Genomic DNA, 25,800 nt, shown 5'->3' with positions numbered 1-25,800 from the left:
AATCAATTAGAGAGCTCTATAATTGTAATTGTTACTAGTAAGAATTAAATTAGAGAGCTCTATAATTGTAATTGTTACTAGTAAGAATTTAATTAGAGAGCTCTATAATTGTAATTGTTACTAGTAAAAATTGAATTAGAGAGCTCTATAATTGTAATTGTTACTAGTAAAAATTGAATTAGAGAGCTCTATAATTGTAATTGTTACTAGTAAAAATTGAATTAGAGAGCTCTATAATTGTAATTGTTACTAGTAAAAATTGAATTAGATAGCTCTATAATTGTAATTGTTACTAGTAAGAATTGAATTATAGAGCTCTATAATTGTAATTGTTACTAGTAAAAATTGAATTAGAGAGCTCTATAATTGTAATTGTTACTAGTAAAAATTGAATTAGAGAGCTCTATAATTGTAATTGTTACTAGTAAAAATTGAATTAGATAGCTCTATAATTGTAATTGTTACTAATAAGAATTGAATTAGAGAGCTCTATAATTGTAATTGTTACTAGTAAGAATTGAATTAGAGAGCTCTATAATTGTAATTGTTACTAGTAAAAATTGAATTAGAGAGCTCTATAATTGTAATTGTTACTAGTAAAAATTGAATTAGAGAGCTCTATAATTGTAATTGTTACTAGTAAAAATTGAATTAGATAGCTCTATAATTGTAATTGTTACTAGTAAGAATTGAATTACAGAGCTCTATAATTGTAATTGTTACTAGTAAAAATTGAATTAGAGAGCTCTATAATTGTAATTGTTACTAGTAAGAATTGAATTAGAGAGCTCTATAATTGTAATTGTTACTAGTAAAAATTGAATTAGAGAGCTCTATAATTGTTGTTACTAGTAAAAATTGAATTAGAGAGCTCTATAATTGTAATTGTTACTAGTAAAAATTGAATTAGAGAGCTCTATAATTGTAATTGTTACTAGTAAGAACTGAATTAGAGAGCTCTATAATTGTAATTGTTACTAGTAAAAATTGAATTACAAAGCTCTATAATTAAAAATGAATGGAAGTCAATGGAGACATATGACTAGTAATAAATTAATTGTAGAGCTCTCTAATTGTAATTGTTACTAGTAAGAATTCAATTAGAGAGCTCTATAATCATAATTGTTACTAGTAAAAATTGAATTATAGAGCTCTATAATTGTAATTGTTACTAGTAAGAATTCAATTAGAGAGCTCTACAATTATAATTGTTACTAGTAAAAATTAAATTATAGAGCTCTTTAATTTAATTGTTACAAGTAAATATAATTACGACGAGTAACGCTGGAACGTTTTTATGCTGAAATGGCCTTCCATACACTGTAAGGGGAGTTTTTATATATAGTAGCCAGTTTACCGTAGCTGTACAGCATTCAGTAAGTACTAAGCAGTTGAGAGATTCACGAACGCTTGGCGAATCGACAGAATCATTCAAACGAACCGACTCATTAGAACGATTCGGTCGATGGTTTAACGGACCTCGTGATGGTTCAGACTTTAGAGAGGGTGAGAGAGATCTCTGAGAGCGAGATTTGCGTGTCGTTTTCTCCGCAGTCGGGATAAGACACAGGCTAAAATATGGATAATATTTTGGATCATGCGATTCTCCCAGGAGGCGGTGAAAACCTGTTTGAATCTGTCTGATCTGCTTTCAGTCCGAACCATCTTTGCGCAAAATGGATGGATTGAGTTTCTCCGTGACGATCTTCTGGTTTGTGTTCATCGGGGGGAACAGAATGAGCAGGTGAGATGCGCGTGTCCTTCACGTCAGGATGAGGATGAGGATGCTGCAGACACATCCATGCACGCGCACACACACATATCTCTGAGTGCAGCTTAATTGATTTTCAATATATTGCTCATTGAGTAAAATCTGCTTCAAGCAGTGAATAAACGCATCTGATCTGTGAACATCCATCTTTTACAGTGAGGCTCAGAGATCATCATGTGCACAAGCCTCCAACTTGACACAGAAACGAGCATACCCGCTGTTAAATGATGTTAAACATGTAGATTTTAGCTTAAAGTCTTAATTCTCGTGGACATCATAAAAAATACTGAGCAGCTAGATTATTGTATCTTATCATTATTATATATTCACACACAGTAAGCTTGTCTCATATTCTCGTTGTTGCTTGGAAATGGGGCAGTTGTTCACGTGCGCGTCCTGGTTTATTAATAGATCGTTGTTGTTATGCATATATTTAATATTAATACATTTCAGTGAGGTGCTCTTTTACAGTGTGCATGTATTTATTTATTATTTATCAGTTCAGTTCATCTCACTTAGATGCATGTCAACACATTAGGGTCTTTTGCCCCCTTGTGTTCAGTTCACTTGTTAGCTTTTCTGTTCTTTTTTTGGGATGAATCTAACGAAAACATGACTGTAGTTCACATCTTCAAATCAAAAATGTGATTTAGGCCTAATCTATACATGCCTGTTTTAGGACCATCCCAACAAACACAACTATGTTGTAAAGAAATTATGTTTACGTTTTAATTTAGTGTACCTAATGAGACAGATTGTTTATATATTTGTGCATCACACGACTGTACGCTGTCATCAAAACACTCAAACATGATGTGATCTGGCTTCTGAAGGAACCTTTACACTTAAAATATAATAAAAAAAATCCCTTTCAACTTCATTTTGGCATTTTATCAATATGCTGCGATTCAAAATAATTACCATAAAACACACCAAAAATGTAACATAAAATGATTATTGAAAATAAAAAATAAATTGAATGTTTTCCTATGAATAACTACAGGCTTACTGATACAGCAGGAGTCATTGCCTTTAATCTAACTTCACAGGGTTTCACATCTTCTTTTTTTCAAGTTTAACCAAATGAATATGCTGCAAATAAGTGTGAATATCGCGCCGCAGCGACAGCTTTATGTTCTCAATGCTGGTAATTAATCTTTGATGATCTCTTACATTGCTGTTTCATCCAAGAAATAATAAAAACACAATAAGATTTACACAATAATTGAATTTTTAATCATATTTGAACAGATTACAGCTTTACTATTTTTAATGTTTTGCACAATCAAATAAATTAATAATGCAGCTTGTAGTACGGTATAACATATCTACTTTCTCTGATGTATAGTTTATATATATGCATACTTTACATAGTGTTGGGCAAGCAATACATATGATGTTCTTTGTTTAAATATATGATATCATTATTTATTAAATTTTTCAGGGAGAATTACACTTGGCTCCAAATGTTTCATTGCATCCTTCTTATTTGAGTGTGTTGGTGCAGCTTTCTTTTTCAAATTTAGTATGTTTAATCTTGTTTAATATCTCTTCATCACGGCACCTGTTAGTGGGTGGATATATTAGGCAGCAAATGAACATTTTGTCCTCAAAGTTGATGTTTTAGAAGCAGGAGAAATGGGCAAACGTAAGGATTTGAGTGAGTTTGACAAGGACTAAAAATTGTGATGCTAGACGACTGGGTCAGAGCATCTCCAAAACTGCAGCTCTTGTGGGGTGTTCCCGGTCTGCAGTGGTCAGTATCTATCGAAAGGGATTCAAGGAAGGATCATGGGCGGCCGAGATCATTGATGCATGTGGGGAGCGAAGGCTATTCATCAAAGAATCCTGAAAGAAATTTGTACCTGTTTTCAAGAGAAAGTGAAGATCATGTGTTTATGTTTTGTCCCACAGGGCCATGCTGAGTGATATCGGTGACTATGTTGGCACAGACATTGAAATATCCTGGTTGCCTAATCTGGATGATCTGATGAAAGGTTATGCTCGAAACTTTCGGCCAGGGATCGGAGGTGAGTTTGACATCTTCAGATCACTACACTGCTCAACCATCAGGATTTAGCCTTTTTGGTTCTCTGCAGAACAAACCTCACGCTAAGTGTTCCTGCCAAAACAGCGCCCTAATTTCTACAGTCTATTTTTAGTGAAAGCGTCATATTAAATAGATGAGTGGTTCTCAGCTGCGCTCTTCACATCTGATTCAGATCATCAGCTCTTTGAACTAAACTGATGCTCTGTCCAAATACTCACACTTGCAGTCTTTCACTTGATCACTTGTCTACTTGCATGACGTACTTCCTGTATATAGCTCAAGTGTTCAAGTGGGCGTGAAGACCACAAGTGTGTGTAGAACTTTTGATCACACTTATAGTCTTGCAAAAAATGTGTTTACAGCTTCTTCTTTTTTTAAAAAAATATTATTTTCAATACTTTGCATTTTAAAATACACTTCTAAATGTCTGTTCTGTAGTCGCTATGTAACTAACAGAAGACACAATTTTAAAATTGTTGTGCTTCTTTAAAGGTGCAATATGTAATATTTTTGCAGTAAAATATCCAAAAACCACTAGGCCAAATATATTTTGTTCACTTGAGTACTTACAATATCCCAAATGTTTGCAACTATTTGTAAATCATGAGAAAATTGCAATTTTAAGCAAGGCTGCGGGACGTGTGAGGAGTCGCCTGTCAATGGCGTCATACCCGCGTTACCCTCGGTTTCCGGTTTATTTTGTAGAAACCATGGAAACACCAAGACGCTTTGATATTTACATGTTTTAATAGACAACTGTTTTGATAAATTTATAGACAGAAACTAATTATTGTAGTCTTATTGTTTAAATCTAATTTTCTTGATTTTTTGCGAGTCTCATGCTTTACCATGCCTCAGAGAAAAACACTATTGTGTGAAGTAGCTAATATAACATAATCAGATGCAGCTTTATTTTTAGTAACAGTAATGCAGCATTTTCTCCATCATACAATACGTTTTAAAATGAATTGCATGTCATTTATCAACACAATCATCCAGTATTTAATATGATATTGTAAAATGGATCTATCTTACTGCAGTGTGTAACAGTGTCTCACAGCAGCCGCCGAGCGAACGCACAGAGTAACGTTATAACATCATTTTCAACACACTCAAATGTATCTAATATGATAAACAGAGCTGCGTTACCTCATACTCATGACCGGAAAAGTGGAAGCGGCGCCGGCGACTGTGTCATGTGAGGTGAAGACCACATGTCCCAAGATTTCATGCTTTCATCAAGCTATGCCTTTGTTTTGAATAGGCCTCTAGCGGACAGAAATCTTACATACTGCACCTTTAAAGTGATAAAAAGCAGTTGCAAATGATGTACAACATAACCTACTCATCTTTGCATCAATAAAATGTGCAACACTTTATATTTTACTACCAAATTATATGTAAAATATAATTGATTTAACCTACAGTCGAATGTTTTCCTTGACATCTCGCAATTTCAAGGCATGTAAGTTCCCGAACATAATGCATGATGGGATATGGTTAGCCTAAAATACTGCTCAGAAGTGGTATTCAAGATTAAGGGCACATTAAGGGCACTGCACTGGGGCAGTGCCAACAGTCTTGCACACTTACTTCCTGTCTCTCAAGTGGCCAAGACTGCAAATGTGGGTATTTGGACAGGGCATGAGTGTGTCGGATGATAACCGGTGCAAGAGATCACAGATGGCCGAACTCATCCGTGACCAGCTGCAAAAACTGCTTAGACTAGTCTTACAAGTTACAAGTCTTTTTTTTTCTTCAAGACTGGTCACAACTTTTTAAAGTCGGTAACGTAAAAAGATAGATTGGTCCAATTTGAATCCAAAATGCTGGTTAAAGGTACAATTCTAGAGGTCGCTAGAAGCCTATTCAAAACAAAGGCGTAACGTTAGTTTGATGACGCCAAGTTTTAGAGCGGAAACTTGGGACATGTGGTCTCCATCTCAACGGTGCAAAAGAATAGGGATTGGAGTCTGGAAGAACTCATGTTCATGGATGTGATTATTAACGTTACTGTAGTATGAAGCAGAGCAGGACCGAGTGTTGCGGGAGCTGAACGAGGAGCTGGAGCGATTGATCAACACACGCCTCATGAGCAGCGGGACTTTTATTATGACACAGTCGCCAGCGCCGCTTCCGCTTTTCCGGTCATGAGTTTACAGGAACTGTCCTTGTCGACAGAACCAGCGGCAGATGGTAAACAGTAATTATGTTCCATAAATAAGTTACACAATCCACCATAAAACGTGCAAGAAGTAAATAAGGAACTGCTTGAAGCGAGCTAGTGGTTTGCTGGACGCTAGACTCTACTTCCGCATTTGTCCACGGCACTGTTGTCATGTGGTTTCTACGTCAATAAAGGCGGTAACAAAGGTAACTGACGTCATTGACAGGCGACTGCACTGCTGTTAAAGATCCCTTGTTTCCCTGGACTCCATTTCCCAGTATCCTCCTGTTCTCCACACCTGCACTCACTTCCCTCGTCAGCTCCTCATCGTCACTCATCACCTGCACCTGGACTCTATTGTCAGCACTCCCCATATATTGCACTCACTCCCTTCACTCCTCGTCCGTTCTCTGTTTTGTTAAGGTGTCTGTCTGTTGTTCATTGCCATTGTTTGAAGTAAAGTCTCTATTATCGTGGAAATCCGTATCTGCCTCATCTCTCTACCAGCCACCCGTAACAGAAGAACGGACCTAAACCGACCGGATTTTCCATGAAAAAAAAAATGGAGACTTTCCCCAGCTCCCTGGATCCAGCTCCTCCATCGCCTCTCACCCTAACAGCCAGCGAACGCATTATCGGGCTCCTGCAGGTAGGACGTTCGCTGGAGAGGTATGTGGAGGAGTTCGTTGAGCTTGCTTACTTGTCTGACTGGCCTGATGCTCAGTTGATCTCCTTGTTTTTGGATGGATTGGATGACGACACTATCCGTTTTGATGAACCTGTTTTTTGTTTCTCCTTAAGCGACACTATCAATTTAATTTTGTGGTTGAATGGCTCCAATTTCTTAGTAGAAGAGGTTCAGGATCAGTGTTGTCGTCCGGTCCATCCAGAAACACGGTTGGCCGGGCCAGTCAGTCAACCTCCGGCTTCCTCCGCATACCGCTCCAGCGAACTCCCTGCCTGCCCCAGGCTTGACCCATATTCCGCTACTGGGCCCAGTAAGCGGAGGAGGAGGAAGAAAGCGGCCCCAATGTCTCCAGAGCCCGCTCCAGTATCTCCAGAGCCCGCTCCAGTATCTCCAGAGCCCGCTCCAGTATCTCCAGAGCCCGCTCCAGTATCTCCAGAGCCCGCTCCAGTATCTCCAGAGCCCGCTCCAGTGTCTCCAGAGCCCGCTCCAGTATCTCCAGAGCCCGCTCCAGTATCTCCAGAGCCCGCTCCAGTATCTCCAGAGCCCGCTCCAGTATCTCCAGAGCCCGCTCCAGTATCTCCAGAGCCCGCTCCAGTGTCTCCAGAGCCCGCTCCAGTGTCTCCAGAGCCCGCTCCAGTATCTCCAGAGCCCGCTCCAGTATCTCCAGAGCCCGCTCCAGTATCTCCAGAGCCCGCTCCAGTATCTCCAGAGCCAGCTCCAGTATCTCCAGAGCCAGCTCCAGTATCTCCAGAGCCAGCTCCAGTATCTCCAGAGCCAGCTCCAGTCCCCACAGAGCCAGCTCCAGTGCCTGTGGGGATTTTAATTGTATTTGAGGGGATGAAATGGCCCTCAACCCCAGTCTCCTCCGAGCCAAGTTCTCCAGTCTCCTCCGAGCCAAGTTCTCCAGTCTCCTCCGAGCCAAGTTCTCCAGTCTCCTCCGAGCCAAGTTCTCCAGTCTCCTCCGAGCCAAGTTCTCCAGTCTCCTCCGAGCCAAGTTCTCCAGTCTCCTCCGAGCCAAGTTCTCCAGTCTCCTCCGAGCCAAGTTCTCCAGTCTCCTCCGAGCCAAGTTCTCCAGTCTCCGCCGAGCAAGCAGCGCCAGTCTCCGCCGAGCAAGCAGCGCCAGTCTCCGCCGCCGAGCAAAGTTCTCCAGTCTCCGCCGCCGAGCAAAGTTCTCCAGTCTCCGCCGCCGAGCAAAGTTCTCCAGTCTCCGCCGCCGAGCAAAGTTCTCCAGTCTCCGCCGCCGAGCAAAGTTCTCCAGTCTCCGCCGCCGAGCAAAATTCTCCAGTCTCCGCCGCCAAGCAAAGTTCTCCAGTCTCCGACGCCTACGAGCCCTCAGCGCCAGCCGCCGCCTACGAGCCCTCAGCTCCAGCCGCCGCCTACGAGCCCTCAGCTCCAGCCGCCGCCGCCGAGCCCTCAACTCCAGCCGCCGCCGCCGAGCCAGCCGCTCCAGCCGCCGCCGCCGAGCCAGCCGCTCCAGCCGCCGCCGCCGAACCTACTGCTCCTATGAACTGTGTTTTTGAACCCTCCAGCCCAAAGACTGTTTTCCCTCCCTGCCTCCCTCTCCCGCCTCCTCCAAGTCATGTCTATACTGCACCTCCACCTCAAGCCCCCTCGCCCAGATCTCCACCTCGGACCTCTGGGCGATTACCTTCACCCCGGCTCCAACCTCCCTCTGCTCCACCGTTGCCCATCAGTCCTCCAGCTTCACCAGTCTCCATCCTGCCTCCACTCACACCTTGGTCATTCATCAGCCTGCCCTCCCCTCTGGACTTCACTCCTCCGTCTCCGCTCCGTCACTCCGTCCCTCGGATTCAGTTGGCCTCCTCACTCCCCCCGGTGTTCGTTTTGTTGGCTGTCCTTCTGCTTTCACTGCGGCCTTCTGGAGCCCCGGCTGCGCTTCGGTCGGCGGAGCCTTCGGTTCCGCCATCACCCGCCAGTCCTTCAGCGACGCCTGGGCTCAACGCCTCGAAGGCTTCGGCTCCTGACCCGCCATGGCTGCCCGCTGCACCTGACCCGCCATGGCTGCCCGCTGCACCTGACCCGCCATGGCTGCCTTCAGCCCCTGACCCGCCATGGCTGCCTTCAGCCCCTGACCCGCCATGGCTGCCTTCAGCCCCTGACCCGCCATGGATGCCTTCAGCCCCTGACCCGCCATGGATGCCTTCAGCCCCTGACCCGCCATGGCTGCCTTCAGCCCTTGACCTGCCATGGCTTTTGAACCTGCCCTGGAGACCTCCACTCCAGTTTGCTCCTCCCCCTGCTCCGGTTTGAGGTCTCCAGGGCGCCCGCCCCCCTCCCGGTTGTTACATCTACGGCGCGAGGACGCGCCTACCGGGAGGGGGAGGTACTGTTAAAGATCCCTTGTTTCCCTGGACTCCATTTCCCAGTATCCTCCTGTTCTCCACACCTGCACTCACTTCCCTCGTCAGCTCCTCATCGTCACTCATCACCTGCACCTGGACTCTATTGTCAGCACTCCCCATATATTGCACTCACTCCCTTCACTCCTCGTCCGTTCTCTGTTTTGTTAAGGTGTCTGTCTGTTGTTCATTGCCATTGTTTGAAGTAAAGTCTCTATTATCGTGGAAATCCGTATCTGCCTCATCTCTCTACCAGCCACCCGTAACAACTGCCCCGTGTCACTGTTTAGAATGGGAATTTAAAGTAGTTGAAAACATTAGAGATATTGTTTGTAATCAGCTGGACAAAATATATAACACTAGCTTAGTGGTTTTTGGATATTTTACTGCAAAAATTTTACATATTGTACCTTTAACTGCTAGTTGGTCAGACTAGTTCTGAAGACACAGTCTTATCAACAACAACTGCCTGCCGGTCTGTCTTAGTTTGTTTTGAGCCAGGGATTTGAACCTTAATCTTAACCCTAACGTATTTTACGCATGAAACTACACTCTTACATGACATGAAGAACCTTTAAAATCCATGGAAAAGGTTCATTATAGTGGGAAAAGGTTCTTTAGATTATTAAAATGTTCTTTACATGAAGATAAAAATGTGTTTACGGAAAGATTCCAAAATTATTTTATTGCATTGCTTTGAAAACTCTTTTTGGAACGTTTATTTTTTAAAGTGTATACAGTCATTTTTAATTTTATTGAAGGGGAATAGTTATATTTAGGGTTGGGGCAGGTTTTGTAGGTATATTTATCATACTACTGAGTACGGAGCCCTGGACATGACATGCAGGAAAAAAATAGTAGGCTAAATCGTGCGCATGATTTATTAATTCGTTCCCTCAATTTACTAAATCATTCAAATGATTTACTATTCAGTTCCCTCGATTTATAAATCATGCGCATAGTAAATTGTGTGCACGATTAATTTTTTTTTCCTTGCATGTCATGTGCGGGGCTCTGTACCATACAATAGGTTTGTATTTGATTGTATGATATATTGTATGTGTCACTAATAGCTGTTATTTCATAACATTAATGTGATTTTGCCTTACAAACATTTCATACATAACCCATAAAAGAATGTACTTGAAAAGATTAGTGTGACTTCTAGGGCTGTGCTCCAGAAAGCAGACAGACTCTTCACAATATACTCAACATGGCCTTTTAGCCTTTATTTTGTTGGCTATTTATTATTAAACTATAATTATAAAAGATTCGAATTAGCACTTGATATTGCCTATGCAATATCGTTCAAACTGAAGACTAGTTTAATATCGCAACAGCTCATCAGTCAAACCAGAACAATGAATATGAAATATTAATATGCAATTAAAAGTCCATGTGCGTCAAGCAAAATCCAGGCATTAAAGTTCCTCTGTCGCTTACCAAATTTGTATATTGAGGCACTTTCAGTCATGACGTTCATGTCAGAGCCATATATTGCTTGAGGTGATCTGAGTTCGAGTCCTGACTGAAGGTCCTTTCCTGACCCTGTTCAGCTCTTGCATCTTCTCTCCTCTCACACAGTCCCGTCCAGACTGGTTGTTTTTTTTTTTTTAGGGGTAGAGGGGGACGTTTTTGAGAAAAATTTGATACCACTGATTTAGATGAAGATGGATAATTTATTTGATTTCCTCACACGTCTCTTCACAGGACCCCCAGTGAATGTCTCCATGGCTATTGAAGTAGCCAGTATCGACCATATCTCAGAAGCCAACATGGTAATGTTTGAAATTCACCCTATTTCACATTTATGTTTTATTATATTGGATTTGTATGGTTATTATATTGGACAATTATATTTCTGTCATTAATGTAACAAATCTCAAGTTTTGCATTTGCTAAAATTATCCTTTGAATATATATTTTCTTTTCCAAATGGAGTGGATTCAATTCCAGAAAGAAAAGTAAAATTAACAGTAGGAGCGAATCCGGTGCAATATAATAAAAATGTCAACATTTAATCACTTCTTATTAATTGCATTATTTCTAGATGACAAGTACAGCATTTCTCCTGAACAGTTAAAAGCAAATACTTCAGACTATAATGAAAATACAGACCCTAAGATAGAAACTCAAAGCATCAAAAATGAATACACCTGTGATCACTGACACAAAAATGTGTGCACATGTGATTAAAATGTGACATTTCCTTTTAATTATAACAACAACAACAAAAATATACAAAAAAAATACAAAACACAAACTTAAAATCACACTGTTATAGGCATGTGACAGTATCAAATATTCATGTTGCGATAATTGCTGAAGCTTTTATCACGGTATACGGCATTATCACGATATTGACATAAGTTGCAAAAAAAGTGTTGTCAGATAACAGGTTTAAGAAAAAAAAAACAATCTCTGAACATTTCAATACAATAACGCAGTACACAAATTGTAAAGGAAAATGTTTAAAACTGTTTAAAACAGGTAACACTATTTAACGTTAGTTAATGCATTAACTAAGATTAAGAATGAGCAATAGATACATTTGATACAGAATTATTTATTTTAATATTATTTTTGTTAATATTAGTTAAAAATGCAACTGATCATTGTTAGTTTTAGTTCCATTAAATAATAATTGCAACTTTTGATTTTAGTAATGTTAATAAACATGAACTAGAAATTAACTAAGATTAATAAATGCTGTTTTAAATGCTAATAAATGCTATAATAAATGTATTTTTTCATTGTCAGTTTTGTAATAATGAATTAACATGTTAACTAATGAAGCCTTATGTCATCAAGTGTTACTGAACAATAACAAATAATCAGAAAATTTTCAATCATTAAAGGGCATGTTGTAGTCCAGATTAAAATATAAAATGTTTAAGTGTGAAAATAAATAGCCTATTAAGTCTTTAAATATTAAGTTTTTGGTGCTGTGATGAACAACATTGAGATTACAAAAAAAAATTGGATGGCTGTTTGAAGCATTTTAAAAACTGTAGTAGCGCAGCTACAATACATTTGTTTGCAAAGTTTCCGGGGTAACCGCTGCATTTCTGCTGTTCCATCAGCGCCCTCTGCTGTCAGAGAGTGAACGTGCACTTTCATTCAGCGCGTCTCCTTCACTCGTTCCACCATGTGCTTCTCGTTGGGCTTGTTTACATAGTGCTCGTGCCTCTTTGACGCAGCATACAGCGATGTTGTGGATTTTATATGGCTGAATTCGAAGAATTCGTAATAAATAATTATTCACGGTATTTCAAGGTGCCCATGATAACAATATAGTGTATATTCATTATCGTGATATATTGCATTACCGAATATCGGCACATGTCTACACTGTTAAAAAGATAAAGAATTCAAGTTGCTTAGTCAATCCATCTTCAGATCATGCCAGCAATATTTTGTGTTCCTAGATCAAACCATTATCATTTAATGCATCAGCTAAATTGATGTCATGATACTAAACTGAATCTGAGGCTGTATCTCTGCAGTGTTCTGGCATATTGACACCAAACTCTGTGAGACCACATCAATTTTGTCTACGCCATTTTTTAAAAGTAATAAGCTATTGTATTTATAGTTTTTCAACCATTTGGCGCAAAATCATCTCCAAATTTCTTTAATTGTTTATTTCTGCAGTTGGTGTGCATGCCCTGATAATTCTTTTAGGAAGAACAAGTACACCACATACTCATGGTAAAATCATTGTAATGCATAGTGGCTTATTTATCTTTTGATTTAAAGTAAACTTGGACAATGCACAACAATAAGTCAACAACATAAAACCGCAGATGTTTTGTTTGTGTGCATTTGTGTTGACAGGAATACACCATGACAGTATTTCTGCGGCAGAGTTGGAGAGATGACCGTCTGTCCTACAACCACACGAACAAAACGCTGGGCCTGGACAGCCGCTTCGTAGACAAACTCTGGGTGCCAGACACATTCATTGTTAACGCCAAATCAGCCTGGTTTCATGATGTTACTGTGGAGAACAAACTCATACGTCTGCAGCCTGATGGAGTCATTCTCTACAGCAGTCGGTTCGTGTTTCAGATTAGTTTGTGTTTTTGTACTGGCAATAATGGGCAGAACAGCGAAGCTAGAATGTTGACAGTTTACTGTAAAAGGGAAGAAAATTCAAGCAAAACAATCACATTCACAACACTAATGGTTATTATTAAAGTTATAATGTGCAAAGTGGTCTTTTCATTATTTTATTACCAAATAAATCTACCTATCTACTTAATAAATATTTAAATAAAGGCCACCATTGGCCAATCACAATCAGGTATTTCTAAGAGCTGTGTATTAACTGCATGACAAAATATGTAAAAATACATTGATAAAAATTGAATTTATCCAACAATTCCCTCGAAGAGAGAGGATTTAAAAGGATCATTTATTTTATAAGCTTTCCAGTGTCTTAACAGATGGTATATTTCTCCTCTGTGACCCTCTCCATGTTCGAAATGATTATCATGATGTTTTCGCTTTCAGAATTACATCTACAGTTGCATGTGATATGGACCTCACCAAATACCCCATGGATGAACAGGAATGCATGCTGGACTTGGAAAGCTGTGAGTTCATCTTAATTTATAGTATTTATGTTTATCATCAGTGGCCAGAAATTACGCAAATTGAAATTGTGAATTGAAAACACGTCAATTTTACAAAAACTCCCATATATCATTTTTTATATTATTATATAATATTATTATATATTGTTTTGCTCTTTTCATTAAAACTTAACGACATTTAGATCCTCATCTCCGCCTGCCTTTTCTTGTCCCACACGATACAATTACATTTTGACCTCAAAATCTACATTTACAATGATCATGCAAGTGTCCACAACAGCAAAAGATATCCCTGCACAAAAACAAACTGTGATAATGATGCTTTTGACTAAAATTGTATATTTTCTACTAGTGATTTCTTACATATTTCTTTCATTCCTGTTCTCATATGAACATAACCTTATAAGAGCAGCATGTTTGAAATGTCATGTACCGCTGTAGGCAAACTGAGATGTTTTTTTCCTGTTGTTGGGTTTGCAGACGGCTACTCTTCAGAGGACATTGTGTATCACTGGTCAGAGAGTCAGAAAATCATTCATGGGCTGGACAAACTGGAGCTGTCCCAGTTCACCATCACAGATTATCGCTTTGTCACGGAGCTGCTGAACTTTAAATCCGGTGAGGCTTTGAGGCTTTTCATCTGATATAACTAAACTCTACCAAAATATTATTTGCTAATGCTGTGGCAACTGTTGTTTTGAATGGTTTTAATCAGTTTTGTTAACTCAAAAGTGATCTAATATTTAAAAGCCAAGTTTTGTCATTCTTGAAACAGCCGGGAGATTTCCACGTCTCAGCTTACGATTCCAACTAAGGCGAAACCGAGGAGTTTACATCATCCAGTCCTACATGCCCTCCATCCTACTGGTTGCCATGTCATGGGTTTCATTCTGGATCAGCCAATCAGCTGTGCCTGCAAGAGTGTCTTTAGGTCTGTGTTGAAGTGTTAACGGGGAATGTTCTCAGAACTTTAGCTAATTAATTCTCTTAATGTTAAACAAACATTCTTCCATTAATAGAATATTCATTCAATGACAATATCTGATCTTTAATAATGTACACAAAAACATTATTTATACGTCGTCCATGGAATGTTTTTTTTTTAAAACATTTAAAAGTAGAACGTTCGTGTAACATTTTTTAAATGTTACTACTTGTTTCAGAACATTCTAAAATGTAACGTTCCGATAACGTTTGAAGAATGATCAAATGGAATGGTCCCTTAACGTTCTCATTACCAAGAAAAAACATTTTTAGAACATTAAAAATTAAAAAATTTGATGTTTTAAACATTCAGAGAACATAAAGAACTTAATAGGGACGTTAGCAAAACATTCTTAGAACATATTTTTGTTAGCTGGGAATTTTATAACATTTACAGTTTATAAAATGTAAACTTCACTAAAGTATTTTTTAAAAATCAGTCAAATTAAATGAGAACATTTAACACAATCACACACACACACAAATGAACCTGATTAGTGAAATGAATATTGTGTTCTGTGTGTCCATTCAACTTAGGAATCACAACGGTGCTCACCATGACAACGCTGATGGTCAGCGCTCGTTCATCATTGCCTCGCGCTTCTGCCATTAAAGCTCTGGACGTGTATTTCTGGATCTGCTACGTCTTTGTCTTCGCTGCCTTGATCGAATACGCTTTTGCTCACTATAATGCAGACTACAGCAAAAAGGAGAAAGCCAAAGTCAAGACGAATAAAAACACAGAGGTACAAGAAGAAGATTAATTTTGCTTAGAAGGGTGAAACTGTGTACTAAGTCTGTGCTATTATTGACTCATTTCAGAACACTAAGGGCCAGATTTACTAACAACCCTCTTTTGGCATTAAAAAAAAACCTACTGTCAGGATTTACTGAAGACATGAAGTGAAAAAGTAGCGATGAAAATAAGTTATATTTGTAGCTGAACTTATTGCATATGCATTTGTAGGAGTTTCCCTTTCAGACACAAATTCATGTGAGGAGAGTATTTAAATAAATCACGCAACATTATTTACTATGGTTTGCGTTAGTCAATTTACTGGTATTTGTGCCATTATTTAATGCAAAAAAAAAAAAACGTCCACTCCCGTCTGCGCTTTTATGGCATTGTTTAGTAAATCTGGCCCCAAGTTTCGAGCAAGTATTTGAAATAGGGCTTTCAAGCAATTAAAATTTTAATCCAGTTAATTACATGATGTGCCGATTAATTAATCAAATTAATCACATATTAATTGTGCATCAAATTTGGCTAAGAAATTACCCTAAAATAATTTAAAGTCATGATTGTGTTAAATGAGGAAAAACGTCTCGGTTACGTATGTAACCCTCGTTCCCTGAAGGAGGGAACGGAGACGTACGTCAGTAGTGACCGACGAATTGGGATATCGCTTAGAGAGCCCTATCATCTTCGTGTAAACTAAAACAAGCCAATGGAATTGGCGTGCGATATTTGCATAATGCGCACCGCCCCCGACAGGTGTATATAAATAGGAAGCAGATGCAATCGCACTCTGTTTTTCGCTGAGGAGACAACTGGTGTCCGCACTACAGCGAGGGTACAGAAACTGTGGCGACGGGACGTACGTCTCCGTTCCCTCCTTCAGGGAACGAGGGTTACATACGTAACCGAGACGTTCCCTTTCAGTCGGTCACGTTCGACGTACGTCAGTAGTGACCGACGAATTGGGATCCCAACTAAAGCGCCACAGTTACGAAACCCCTTCCAGTGCCCAGCGCAAGCTCAGCCGCCCATAGCACCGGCTGGCGGTGAAGGGGGCGAGCTTACACCGAGAGAGTCTACTGCTGTCTACCACTACCCACTAAGTAAACTAGACACACTGGGAAAGCGAACCCGAAGGGACGCTGCGGAGACCACTACCTACCCAACGGGGGAGGAGTTTACGTGGGAATACACATATGGACTGGCCCCGGGGCAGTACGCATATGGAGTCCCTGGGATGGCTCCACCTGGTTAGGGGGAGACTCATCTGACAGGTGACAGCAGAGCTGGCTCTGCTAAGGGAAAGACACGGACTCGGCCCGTAGGGAGTTTTAAACCGTGGAAAATACACATATGGGACCGCTCACGTAGAGGGGTCACGACATATGGGCCCCAGCCAACAGACAGCGTCAGCGACGGATGTAGGCCTGGCATCAGACACTCCGCAATGTCCGAGCCGAAGGGGGAGGCGGAGGAACTCGACAGGGTTCGCCAAGCGGGGAACGCGACTGGAGTGAAAGTATGCACGTATCCGGCCAGAGGCGGGAATGGCATTGCAAGCCGACACTTAGAGTGGGTACAACACGTCTACCGACTAGTGGATGCGAGTACACGCGAGGATACCGGCTCTACACGTAGGCTATAAAACCTAGCGAACGTGTTAGGTGTCGCCCAGCCCGCAGCTCTACAGATATCTGTCAGCGAGGCGCCATGAGCCAGCGCCCAGGAAGAGGCCACCCCTCTGGTGGAGTGGGCTCTCAACCCGAGCGGGCAAGGCACGCCCTGGGATTCGTACGCCAAGGCGATGGCATCCACTATCCAGTGGGCCATCCTCTGCTTGGAGACAGCCTTTCCCTTCTGCTGGCCTCCGTAACAGATGAAGAGCTGATCTGAGGTCCTAAAGCTTCGCGTTCTGTCCACGTAAACGCGCAGAGCGCGGACGGGACAGAGCAAAGCTAGGGCTGGGTCTGCCTCCTCCGAGGGCAGCGCTTGCAGGTTCACTACCTGATCTCTGAAGGGAGTGGTAGGAACCTTGGGCACGTATCCAGGCCGGGGTCTCAGGATGACGTGAGAAGCACCGGGCCCGAATTCTAGGCACGTTTCGTCGACCGAAAATGCATGCAGATCCCCTACCCTCTTCAGGGAAGCCAATGCAACCAGAAGAACCGTCTTAAGAGACATTAGTTTCAGGTCGACTGATTGCAAAGGTTCGAAGGGATGACCCCGGAGAGCTGTGAGAACCAGGGTCAAATCCCAAGAGGGTACGGAGGAAGGGCGAGGAGGATTCAGTCTCCTGGCCCCCCTCAGGAATCTGACGATCAGATCGTGTTTCCCCAGGGACTTACCCTCAACTGCATGGTGATGTGCGGCAATGGCGGCAACATACACCTTGAGGGTGGAGGGAGACAGCCTTCGCTCCAACCCATCTTGCAGAAAGGAAAGCACGGATCCGACCGAACATGATCGGGGGTCCTCTCGGCGAGAGGCGCACCATTCGACGAACAGGTTCCACTTCAGCGCGTAGAGATTCCTAGTAGAAGGAGCTCTAGCGGAAGTGATGGTGTCTACGACCGCTTGCGGGAGATCACTCAGAACCTCCGCATCCCGTCCAGGGACCACACGTGGAGGTTCCACAGATCGGGAGGCGGGTGCCACAGGGTGCCCCGTCTCTGAGTCAGGGTGTCCTTCCTCAGAGGAATCGGCCAGGGAGGTGCTGTCACGAGGAGAATGAGGTCTGAGAATCAGGTCCGAGTGGGCCAGTACGGAGCCACTAACAGAACCTGCTCCCCGTCCTCCCTGACCTTGCACATGAATAGTGCGAGAAGGCTCACTGGGGGAAGCGCATGTTTGCGCAGACCCGGGGGCCAGCTGTGTGCCAGGGCATCCGTGCCGAGCGTGCCGCCGGTCAGGGAATAAAACCACTGGCGGAGGGCAGTTTCCGGGGAGGCAAGCAGGACTACCTGGGCCTCGCCGAACCGCTGCCAAATCAGCTGGACCGCCTGGGGGTGGAGCCGCCACTCGCCCGCAAGTAGATGCTGCCGTGACAGCTCGTCGGCTGCACGGTTGAGCACACCTGAGACACGAGTGGCCCGAAGGGACCTCAGATCCTTCTGACTCCACAACAAGAGATGGCGGGCGAGTTGCAACATGCGACGGAAGCGTAGACCACCTTGACGGTAGGTGTACGCAACGGCCGCAATGCTTAGTGAGCGGACTAGAACGTGCTTGCCTGACAACAGCTCCTTGAAGCGGGCCAGCGCAAGACGAACCGCTAGCAACTCGAGGCAATTGGTATGCCAATGCAGCTGAGGCCCCGTCCAAAGACCTGTCACTGCATGCCCGTTGTACGTGGCCCCCCATCCCGTGGCAGAGACATCTGTGGAGACCACAGCGTGCCTGGACACTCGTTCGAGGGGTACTCCGGCCCACAGAAACGAAGGGTCCAACCACCGGATAAGGGTGCGACGGCAGCTCGGTGTCACGGGGACACGGAGCGTGCCGCACTGCCACGCCCATCTCGGGACCCGGCCGCGGAGCCAGTGTTGAAGCGGTCTCATATGAAGCAATCCGAGCGGCGTTACCGCGGCTGCAGATGCCATATGCCCCAGGAGCCTCTGAAAACCTTTCAGTGGAGCCGCTGTCCTGCACTTGAGCGAGCTCAGGCAGTTCAACACCGACTGGACGCGCACCTCGGTGAGACGCGCAGTCCGTGCGACCGAGTCTAGCTCGAGACCGAAACAAGAGATCCTCTACCCGGGGGCGAGTTTGCTCTTGTCCCAGTTGACCTGAAGACCCAACCGGTTGGGAGCAACAACCATGTCGGGTAGGACTTTGTACTGACATGCCCGACCCTCGAACGCAGACCGACCTAGGAAGGGTCTGCGTCGAGGCAGAATCGAGACATGAAAGTATGCGTCCTTCAGGTCTATTGCTGCAAACCAATCCTGGGGACGGTCCAGGATTGGCCGTAGCCCACCGCCCTTTTATGGTACAATGAAGTAGGGGCTGTGAAACCCCGACTTCATATCGGCTGGAGGGACCGGCTTGATTGTACCCTTCGCCAGGAGGACAGCAATCTCCACCCGGAGAACAGGAGCACTGTCCAACGACACCGGAGTGAAGTGGACAGCCCTGAAGACCGGGGGACGCCGGGCGAACTGAATCGCATAGCCGAGTCTGATAGTACGAATGAGCCAACTGGACAGGCTGGGGAGCGTGCTCCACGCTTCCAGACACTGAGCCAGCAGGACCAAAGGCACCACAGACGCACCGGGGGTGGGGCAGCAAGGCAGAGAGGGACCCGACCCGGACAGCTTGGGGGCGGCCCGGAGTGGGGTCAGACTCTGCGAGGCAGCAGTGTGCATGGGAGACCGCGCACGGGACGCGGTCTGCACCGTCACACTGCCACCTGCTGGCGAATGGGGGGGGAGCTGTCAGCGGCGAGGCGGAGCCTGGCGCACTGACAGACACCCCTTGTTGTGACCTGGAGTTTGAGGAAACTGCTCTTTTTGTGAAAAAGTGGGTACCGCTGGACTCCGGAGAGCCAGCGGCGGTAGACAGACAAACACAAATTCCCCCCGGCCCTCCTCCGGGGGTGGGAGAGATGGTGGAAAACTCTCCCGAAGAGCAAGATCCTTCCCCTCCAGGTTGCCCGTCTCAGTGCCGTGTTTTGCTCTTACGCTTACCACCGGGCTTAGCGGAGACGGGCTGGGCACCACGCCCGCGACCGGCACCCTGCTGTCTGGCTGGTGTAGGCTGCTGCTTTGCCGTCTTAGCAGGGGCGGAGGACGATGCAGGCGGGCGCCCTCGGCGACGAGCGGGCTGAGGCTGAGCCACGGGCGGCTGGGTGGAGGCAGCAGCGGACCGCCGTGGCATAACGTGACTGATAGCCTCAGCCTGCTTCTGTGCAGCGGAGAACTGATGGGCGAAGCTCTCCACCGCGTCGCCGAATAGGCCGACCGGGGACACGGGGGAATTTAGGAACCTCTGCTTGTCGGCATCCCGCATGTCCGCCAGGGTCAGCCAGAGATGGCGTTGCTGGACTACCAAGGTAGACATCGCATGACCAACAGCGCGTGCTGTCACCTTCGTCGCTCGGAGGGCGAGGTCGGTGGCAGCGCGCAGCTCCCCCAGCAGCTGTTGGTCAGGACCTTCCTGGGGCATTTCCGACAGCGCTTTTGCCTGGTAGACCTGCAAAAGCGCCATCGCATGCAGGGCAGAGGCAGCCTGCCCACAGGAACTGTAAGCTTTCTCAGTCAGACCGGCTGAGAATTTACAGGCCCGGGACGGGAGACGCGGCTCACCACGCCAGCCAGCGGCCGTTGGACACAGTTGCATCGCAACAGACCGCTCGACTGGCGGGATCCTCGCGTACCCCCTGGCTGCCCCGCCGTCCAGGGAGGTGAAGGCGGACGGGGGGCCAGGCCTCGAACGAACACTATACGGTGTCTGCCAAGACCTGGTCACCTCATCGTGCACCTCCGGGAAGAAAGGCATTGGGGCGGGACGCTGGGGCTGGCCAGCGCGACCCGCCCCCAAATACCAATCATCCAGCCGCGATGGGCCGGGACAGGGTGGAGGGTTCCACTCGAGCCCGACACACAAGGCGGCCCGGGAGAGCACAGCCGAGAGTTCGGGATCCGATTCGGGCAACGCTGCCGACCCGGAGGGCGGCAGCGCGTCCGGATCTTCCTCCCCCGAACACTCAAACTCGCCTTCCGACGCAGCGATCGACATCTGATCCTCCGCCGGCGCACCAAAGGTAACGGCTGGACAGTCCGAAGAGGGCCCAGCGGAAACCAACGGCGGCAGGATGGGTTGCGGTGCTGATGAGGGGGCAGGGGCCCGCGGAGCGTTTCCGCTCGACGGGGGAGCCCTGACCGTTATCCTCCCCAAACACGAGATGCAGCGATTGTGCCCATCAGCAGGGACCAGGGAACGACCGCACCCAGTAACGCACAGACGAAATGACATACTGTCAGGGTTCGTCTGTAAAGCTCTTTTAGAAGGGGAAGTCAACTCACTCGTGCTGAAGCACCCAGGGAGCGACGCGATGTGTCAGGTACACCACTCCCTGACACACCGAGGAACCGGCCCAAATCGCTGCCTCACACACACTCTTTTTTGTGTTGCTGTGAAAACAGCAGTTTAGAGCTTATAGCTCGGCTCCTCAGACACTCGCGACCTCGCTGCACGTGCCCTCTTCACCAGCACCAAAGCTCGCTGCAGATCCTCTTCTGAGGCAGTGTTTTAGTGAGAAAAACACACGAAGAAAGGAGTCTTCTAAATAGGACACCAGTGAATGGCTCCGAAGCGAAAGACAGAGTGCGATTGCATCTGCTTCCTATTTATATACACCTGTCGGGGGCGGTGCGCATTATGCAAATATCGCACGCCAATTCCATTGGCTTGTTTTAGTTTACACGAAGATGATAGGGCTCTCTAAGCGATATCCCAATTCGTCGGTCACTACTGACGTACGTCGAACGTGACCGACTGAAAGGGAACATCAAATAGACATTAAAAAAAGTAGCTTTAGAAAGAATAAAATATTGTATTTGATTCAATATAAAATTTATTACACATTAATGCTTGTTACAATGGCCATGATTTTTTTCTTTTTTCTTTTTTCAAAATAGTTTGGTTACCAACATTCTTCAAAATATCTTATTTTATGTTCCGCAAAAGAAACAAAGTCATACAGGTCTGAAACGACATGAGCACGAGTAAATGTAAATAAGCTGAATTTTCAGTAACACTTTAGTATGGGGAACAATTCTCACTTTTAACTAGTTGCTTATTAGCTTGCATATTGGCTGTTTATTAGTACTTATAAAGCACATATTAATGCCTTATTCTGCATGACCTTATTCTACATCCCTTAATCCTACACAATACCTGAACTTAACAGCTACAACAAATACCTTTACTAACTATTAATAAGCAGTAAATTAAGAGTTTATTTACGCAAAAGTCGTAGTTAATAGTGAACGTGTTCCCCATTCCACCGAATTTTCATTTTTCTGAAAACTTCACCCAAAATATGAAATAATTTTTTTAATGAAATGATACTCTAAATAAGAAACTAAAACTGCCAGTAGGTGGCGGTAAATGTCTAAATGAGTAAATCATTGAGTCAAATGGCTGATTCATTAAGGAATTAAGTAAATGGCTCTCTTTATGAATGGACTATTGAATCATTGGTTCACTGAATTCATTTGCTCAAAACAGAAAAGAAACACCATTGTGTGTTGCTCGCACAAAAGTTCTGTTTTAATGGGCAAAATTGAGTAAAAACACAATATTAACTTAAAATCAATATCACATTTGTACTCAAGTTATTCGGGACAAAAAAAGCACTCGTGTGATATTGCAGTCGTTACTCGTGTGATATTACTTAAAGGTGTCGTAGAATGGAAAATTGAATTTACCTCGGCATAGTTGAATAACAAGAGTTCAGTACATGGAAATTACATACAGTGAGTCTCAAACTCCATCGTTTCCTCCTCCTTATGTAAATCTCATTTGTTTAAAAGACCTCCGGAAAACAGGCGAATCTCAACATAACACTGACTGTTACGTAACAGTCAGGATCATTAATATGTACGACCCCAATATTTGCATATGCCAGCCCATGTTCAAGGCATTAGACAAGGGCAGCCAGTATTAACGTCTGGATCTGTGCACAGCTGAATCATCAGACTAGGTAAGCAAGCAAGAACAATAGTGAAAAACGGCAGATGGAGCAATAATAACTGACATGATCCATGATTACATGATATTTTTAGTGAATTGTCTTTCTAAATGTTTCATTAGCATGTTGCTAATGTACTGTTAAATGTGGTTAAAGTTACCATCGTTTCTTACTGTATTCACGGAGACAAGAGCCGTCACTATTTTCATTATTAAACACTTGCAGTGTGTATAATTCATAAACACAACTTCAATCTTTATAAATCTCTTCAACAGTGTGTAATGTTAGCTTTAGCACTATCAAACTCATTCAGAATCAAATGTAAACATCCAAATAAATACCATACTTGCGCGATTAGACATGCTGCATGACAAACACTTTGTAAAGATCCATTTTGAGGGTTATATTAGCTGGGTGAACTTTGTTTATGCTGTTTAAGGCAGTCGAGAGCTCGGGGGGCGGGGAGCACGAGAATTTAAAGGGGCCGCAGCCTAAATCGGCGCATATTTAATGATGCCCCAAAATAGGCAGTTAAAAAAATGAATTTAAAAAAAATTAATGAGCTGAAACTTCACAGACACATTTACTTATATTACATGTTTTGAAAACACGTTCTACGACACCTTTAACTATATCATATGATATAAATATGAGACAAATCCTCAGGCTTTTTCCCCCTGATATCTTGACTTTTAGGGTCATTCTAACTGCATTCTATAGGCTCCATCATGCAGGGAGTTGTTACCCTGCATCATGTTCGTCATCAATCATCTGTATGAAATGTCAGATGACCTATGTAGGTCTGGAGTCAAGGTGAAAGGCCACAACAGGCCGTATTCAACTTCACAAGTTTAGAGTGGAATACAGTTCAAAATTAATGACTTTTTATGAATGATTAAATTGTTTTAAACAACGTGACATTTTCCTCTCATCTTTTTTAGACCATGGTGAAAAATGGGAAGCAGGCCATGGTTCTCTTTTCGCTCTCTGTGACTGGCATGAACCAGGGCCTGCTCATCTCAAACAGGCAAAGCAGGTCCCAGCGGACCACCGACCCTTCTGGAGATCCGCGCGAAGAGACAGAGGTTCGTGGCACTCAATCCCGTCGGGCGCAGAAGGAAAGCGGTGAAGAGAAGAAATGCTGCAAGTGTAAACCCATTGACGCCGACACCATCGATATCTACGCTCGCGCTGTCTTCCCTTTCACCTTCGCCGTGGTCAATGTCATCTACTGGGTGGCATACACAATGTAAATGATTTGAGTTCTGCATGTATATAAATCAATAAACTGATCGATGTAATTATAAGATTATTATTAGAATATCTGGATTATTAAGCTAAGAATCATTTATTGTATGCTTATCAATATAATGATAAGGCAGGCTTTTAGAATGTGTTAAATGCATTATCTTGAATTAAATTGTTCGGAAGGAGAGCGGTGCGTTGCATTTGAAGAAGACTGATACATACCTCTGCATTTTTACAGTTAAGTCTTTGATGCTTTACAATGAAGTTGCATTGTTTGCTTTTTAATCATATTTGCACCAGAATAGCCTTCTGGTATGAAGGAACTAAAGCACAACTTTATTGAATGATTATTGTCTTCTATCTTATCTTCTCCATCTTTAAATCTTTCCTGGCTGAAAAGTTTTTTTATTGTTGTTGTTGTTGTTGCAGACATTGCTGTTAAAAATGTGCTCAAATAAAACTGAGCAGTCTAAATGAACAGAAATGTTTCAGTATGCATTCTGTTTATCATCCTCAGCATATAAATATGAGCAATTACTACTTTGTGTTGTTGAAAAATACTACCTGATTCATGGGAATCCGGCCTACAAGTAATGTTGTTATGCATGAGAGTTCGTATCAGTATCGCTGATGAAGATAGCGATGTTATCCCTCTTTTGAAACTTCTCTTTATTTCGCCTTTTCTTTTGTTAGAGGCAGCTCTAAAGCTACCTTTCTTCTGAAATTACGCAAAACTTATCAGTCAGCAGTTTTTGTGCATTAAAACAAACATACATTAGCATGTGATTTATTGTTTTCTGACATTTTAATTTCTTTGTAAATACATTAATGCCACTAATATGTGGTGTAACCAAGTCTGAGAGGAGGGCCTCTGTACCGTAGGGTAGGATAATGACATGATTAATGTCCTTAGGGACAAAGTTGATAAATAAAACTGTTCTTGCCACCAAATGTCTTGATATTGTATGAAGAAATGCACATTTTATTGGAAAATTCAACAATATTTTAATGATCATTCTAACAGATTCTAGAAATGTAGGGCAGGATTTGATTTCATCCTTCAGAAATTGATTGGATCCAGGGGCTGTTCGAGGCCATTTAGCCCCCCAATATGTCGTCTCAGCCCTCCTAAAATAATCATAATAATCGGGCTAATGCTGCCTGCTTAATAAAGTTTATTGTTTTCACATGTTTTTAAGTCTTGTCAAGTGATTTTAAGCCATTCAATAAAGGGCAAATTCCAAATGACATTTTTGCACCCTTGAAGGGGACGTCATTTGTAGGGGTTTTCCAAACGAAACTGAATCCCTTCACGAAGGGCCCTTCCACGAGGCCGTTAGCTAAGGGAACATGCGATGGTCACTTCAAGGAAGTAATTTTATTATTTATGGTCGTCACCCAGTGAATATACTCAAGATTCATTCTTTTTAAAAGTAGATGGCGGGAGAGTTCCAGTTAACATACAAACATAGCAATTCAAGTTTTTTTCATGATATGTTTCA

At 43.5% G+C, this 25,800-nt stretch overlaps 1 protein-coding gene across 1 annotated transcript; it reads left to right on the top strand.

Annotated features, from left to right (window-relative positions):
• The first annotated feature begins 1,494 nt into the window (after positions 1–1,494).
• gabrd (gamma-aminobutyric acid type A receptor subunit delta) lies at positions 1,495–25,039 on the top strand. Its single transcript, XM_067394118.1, has 9 exons — positions 1,495–1,744; positions 3,686–3,801; positions 10,747–10,814; positions 12,874–13,094; positions 13,552–13,634; positions 14,115–14,252; positions 14,410–14,565; positions 15,156–15,364; positions 23,992–25,039. Exons 1-9 carry the CDS (start codon positions 1,677–1,679, stop codon positions 24,301–24,303), a joined length of 1,371 nt encoding a protein of 456 aa, XP_067250219.1. The 5' UTR covers positions 1,495–1,676; the 3' UTR covers positions 24,304–25,039.
• Positions 25,040–25,800: the final 761 nt, after the last annotated feature.

This window comes from Chanodichthys erythropterus, chromosome 9 (genome assembly GCF_024489055.1).
Source record: "Chanodichthys erythropterus isolate Z2021 chromosome 9, ASM2448905v1, whole genome shotgun sequence".
Lineage (NCBI taxonomy): Eukaryota > Metazoa > Chordata > Actinopteri > Cypriniformes > Xenocyprididae > Chanodichthys > Chanodichthys erythropterus.
The sequence above is the reverse complement of the archived record's forward strand: the minus strand, read 5'-3'. Positions and strand labels throughout refer to the sequence as shown.

Bases quoted from the DNA above. Each gene is read 5' to 3' on its own strand.
- gabrd (XM_067394118.1), top strand. From the start codon at position 1,677: ATGGATGGATTGAGTTTCTCCGTGACGATCTTCTGGTTTGTGTTCATC. The intron at 13,095-13,551 runs GTTCGTGTTTCA...TTTCGCTTTCAG, and splicing joins GTCATTCTCTACAGCAGTCG to AATTACATCTACAGTTGCAT. The intron at 14,566-15,155 runs GTCTGTGTTGAA...CATTCAACTTAG, and splicing joins GCCTGCAAGAGTGTCTTTAG to GAATCACAACGGTGCTCACC.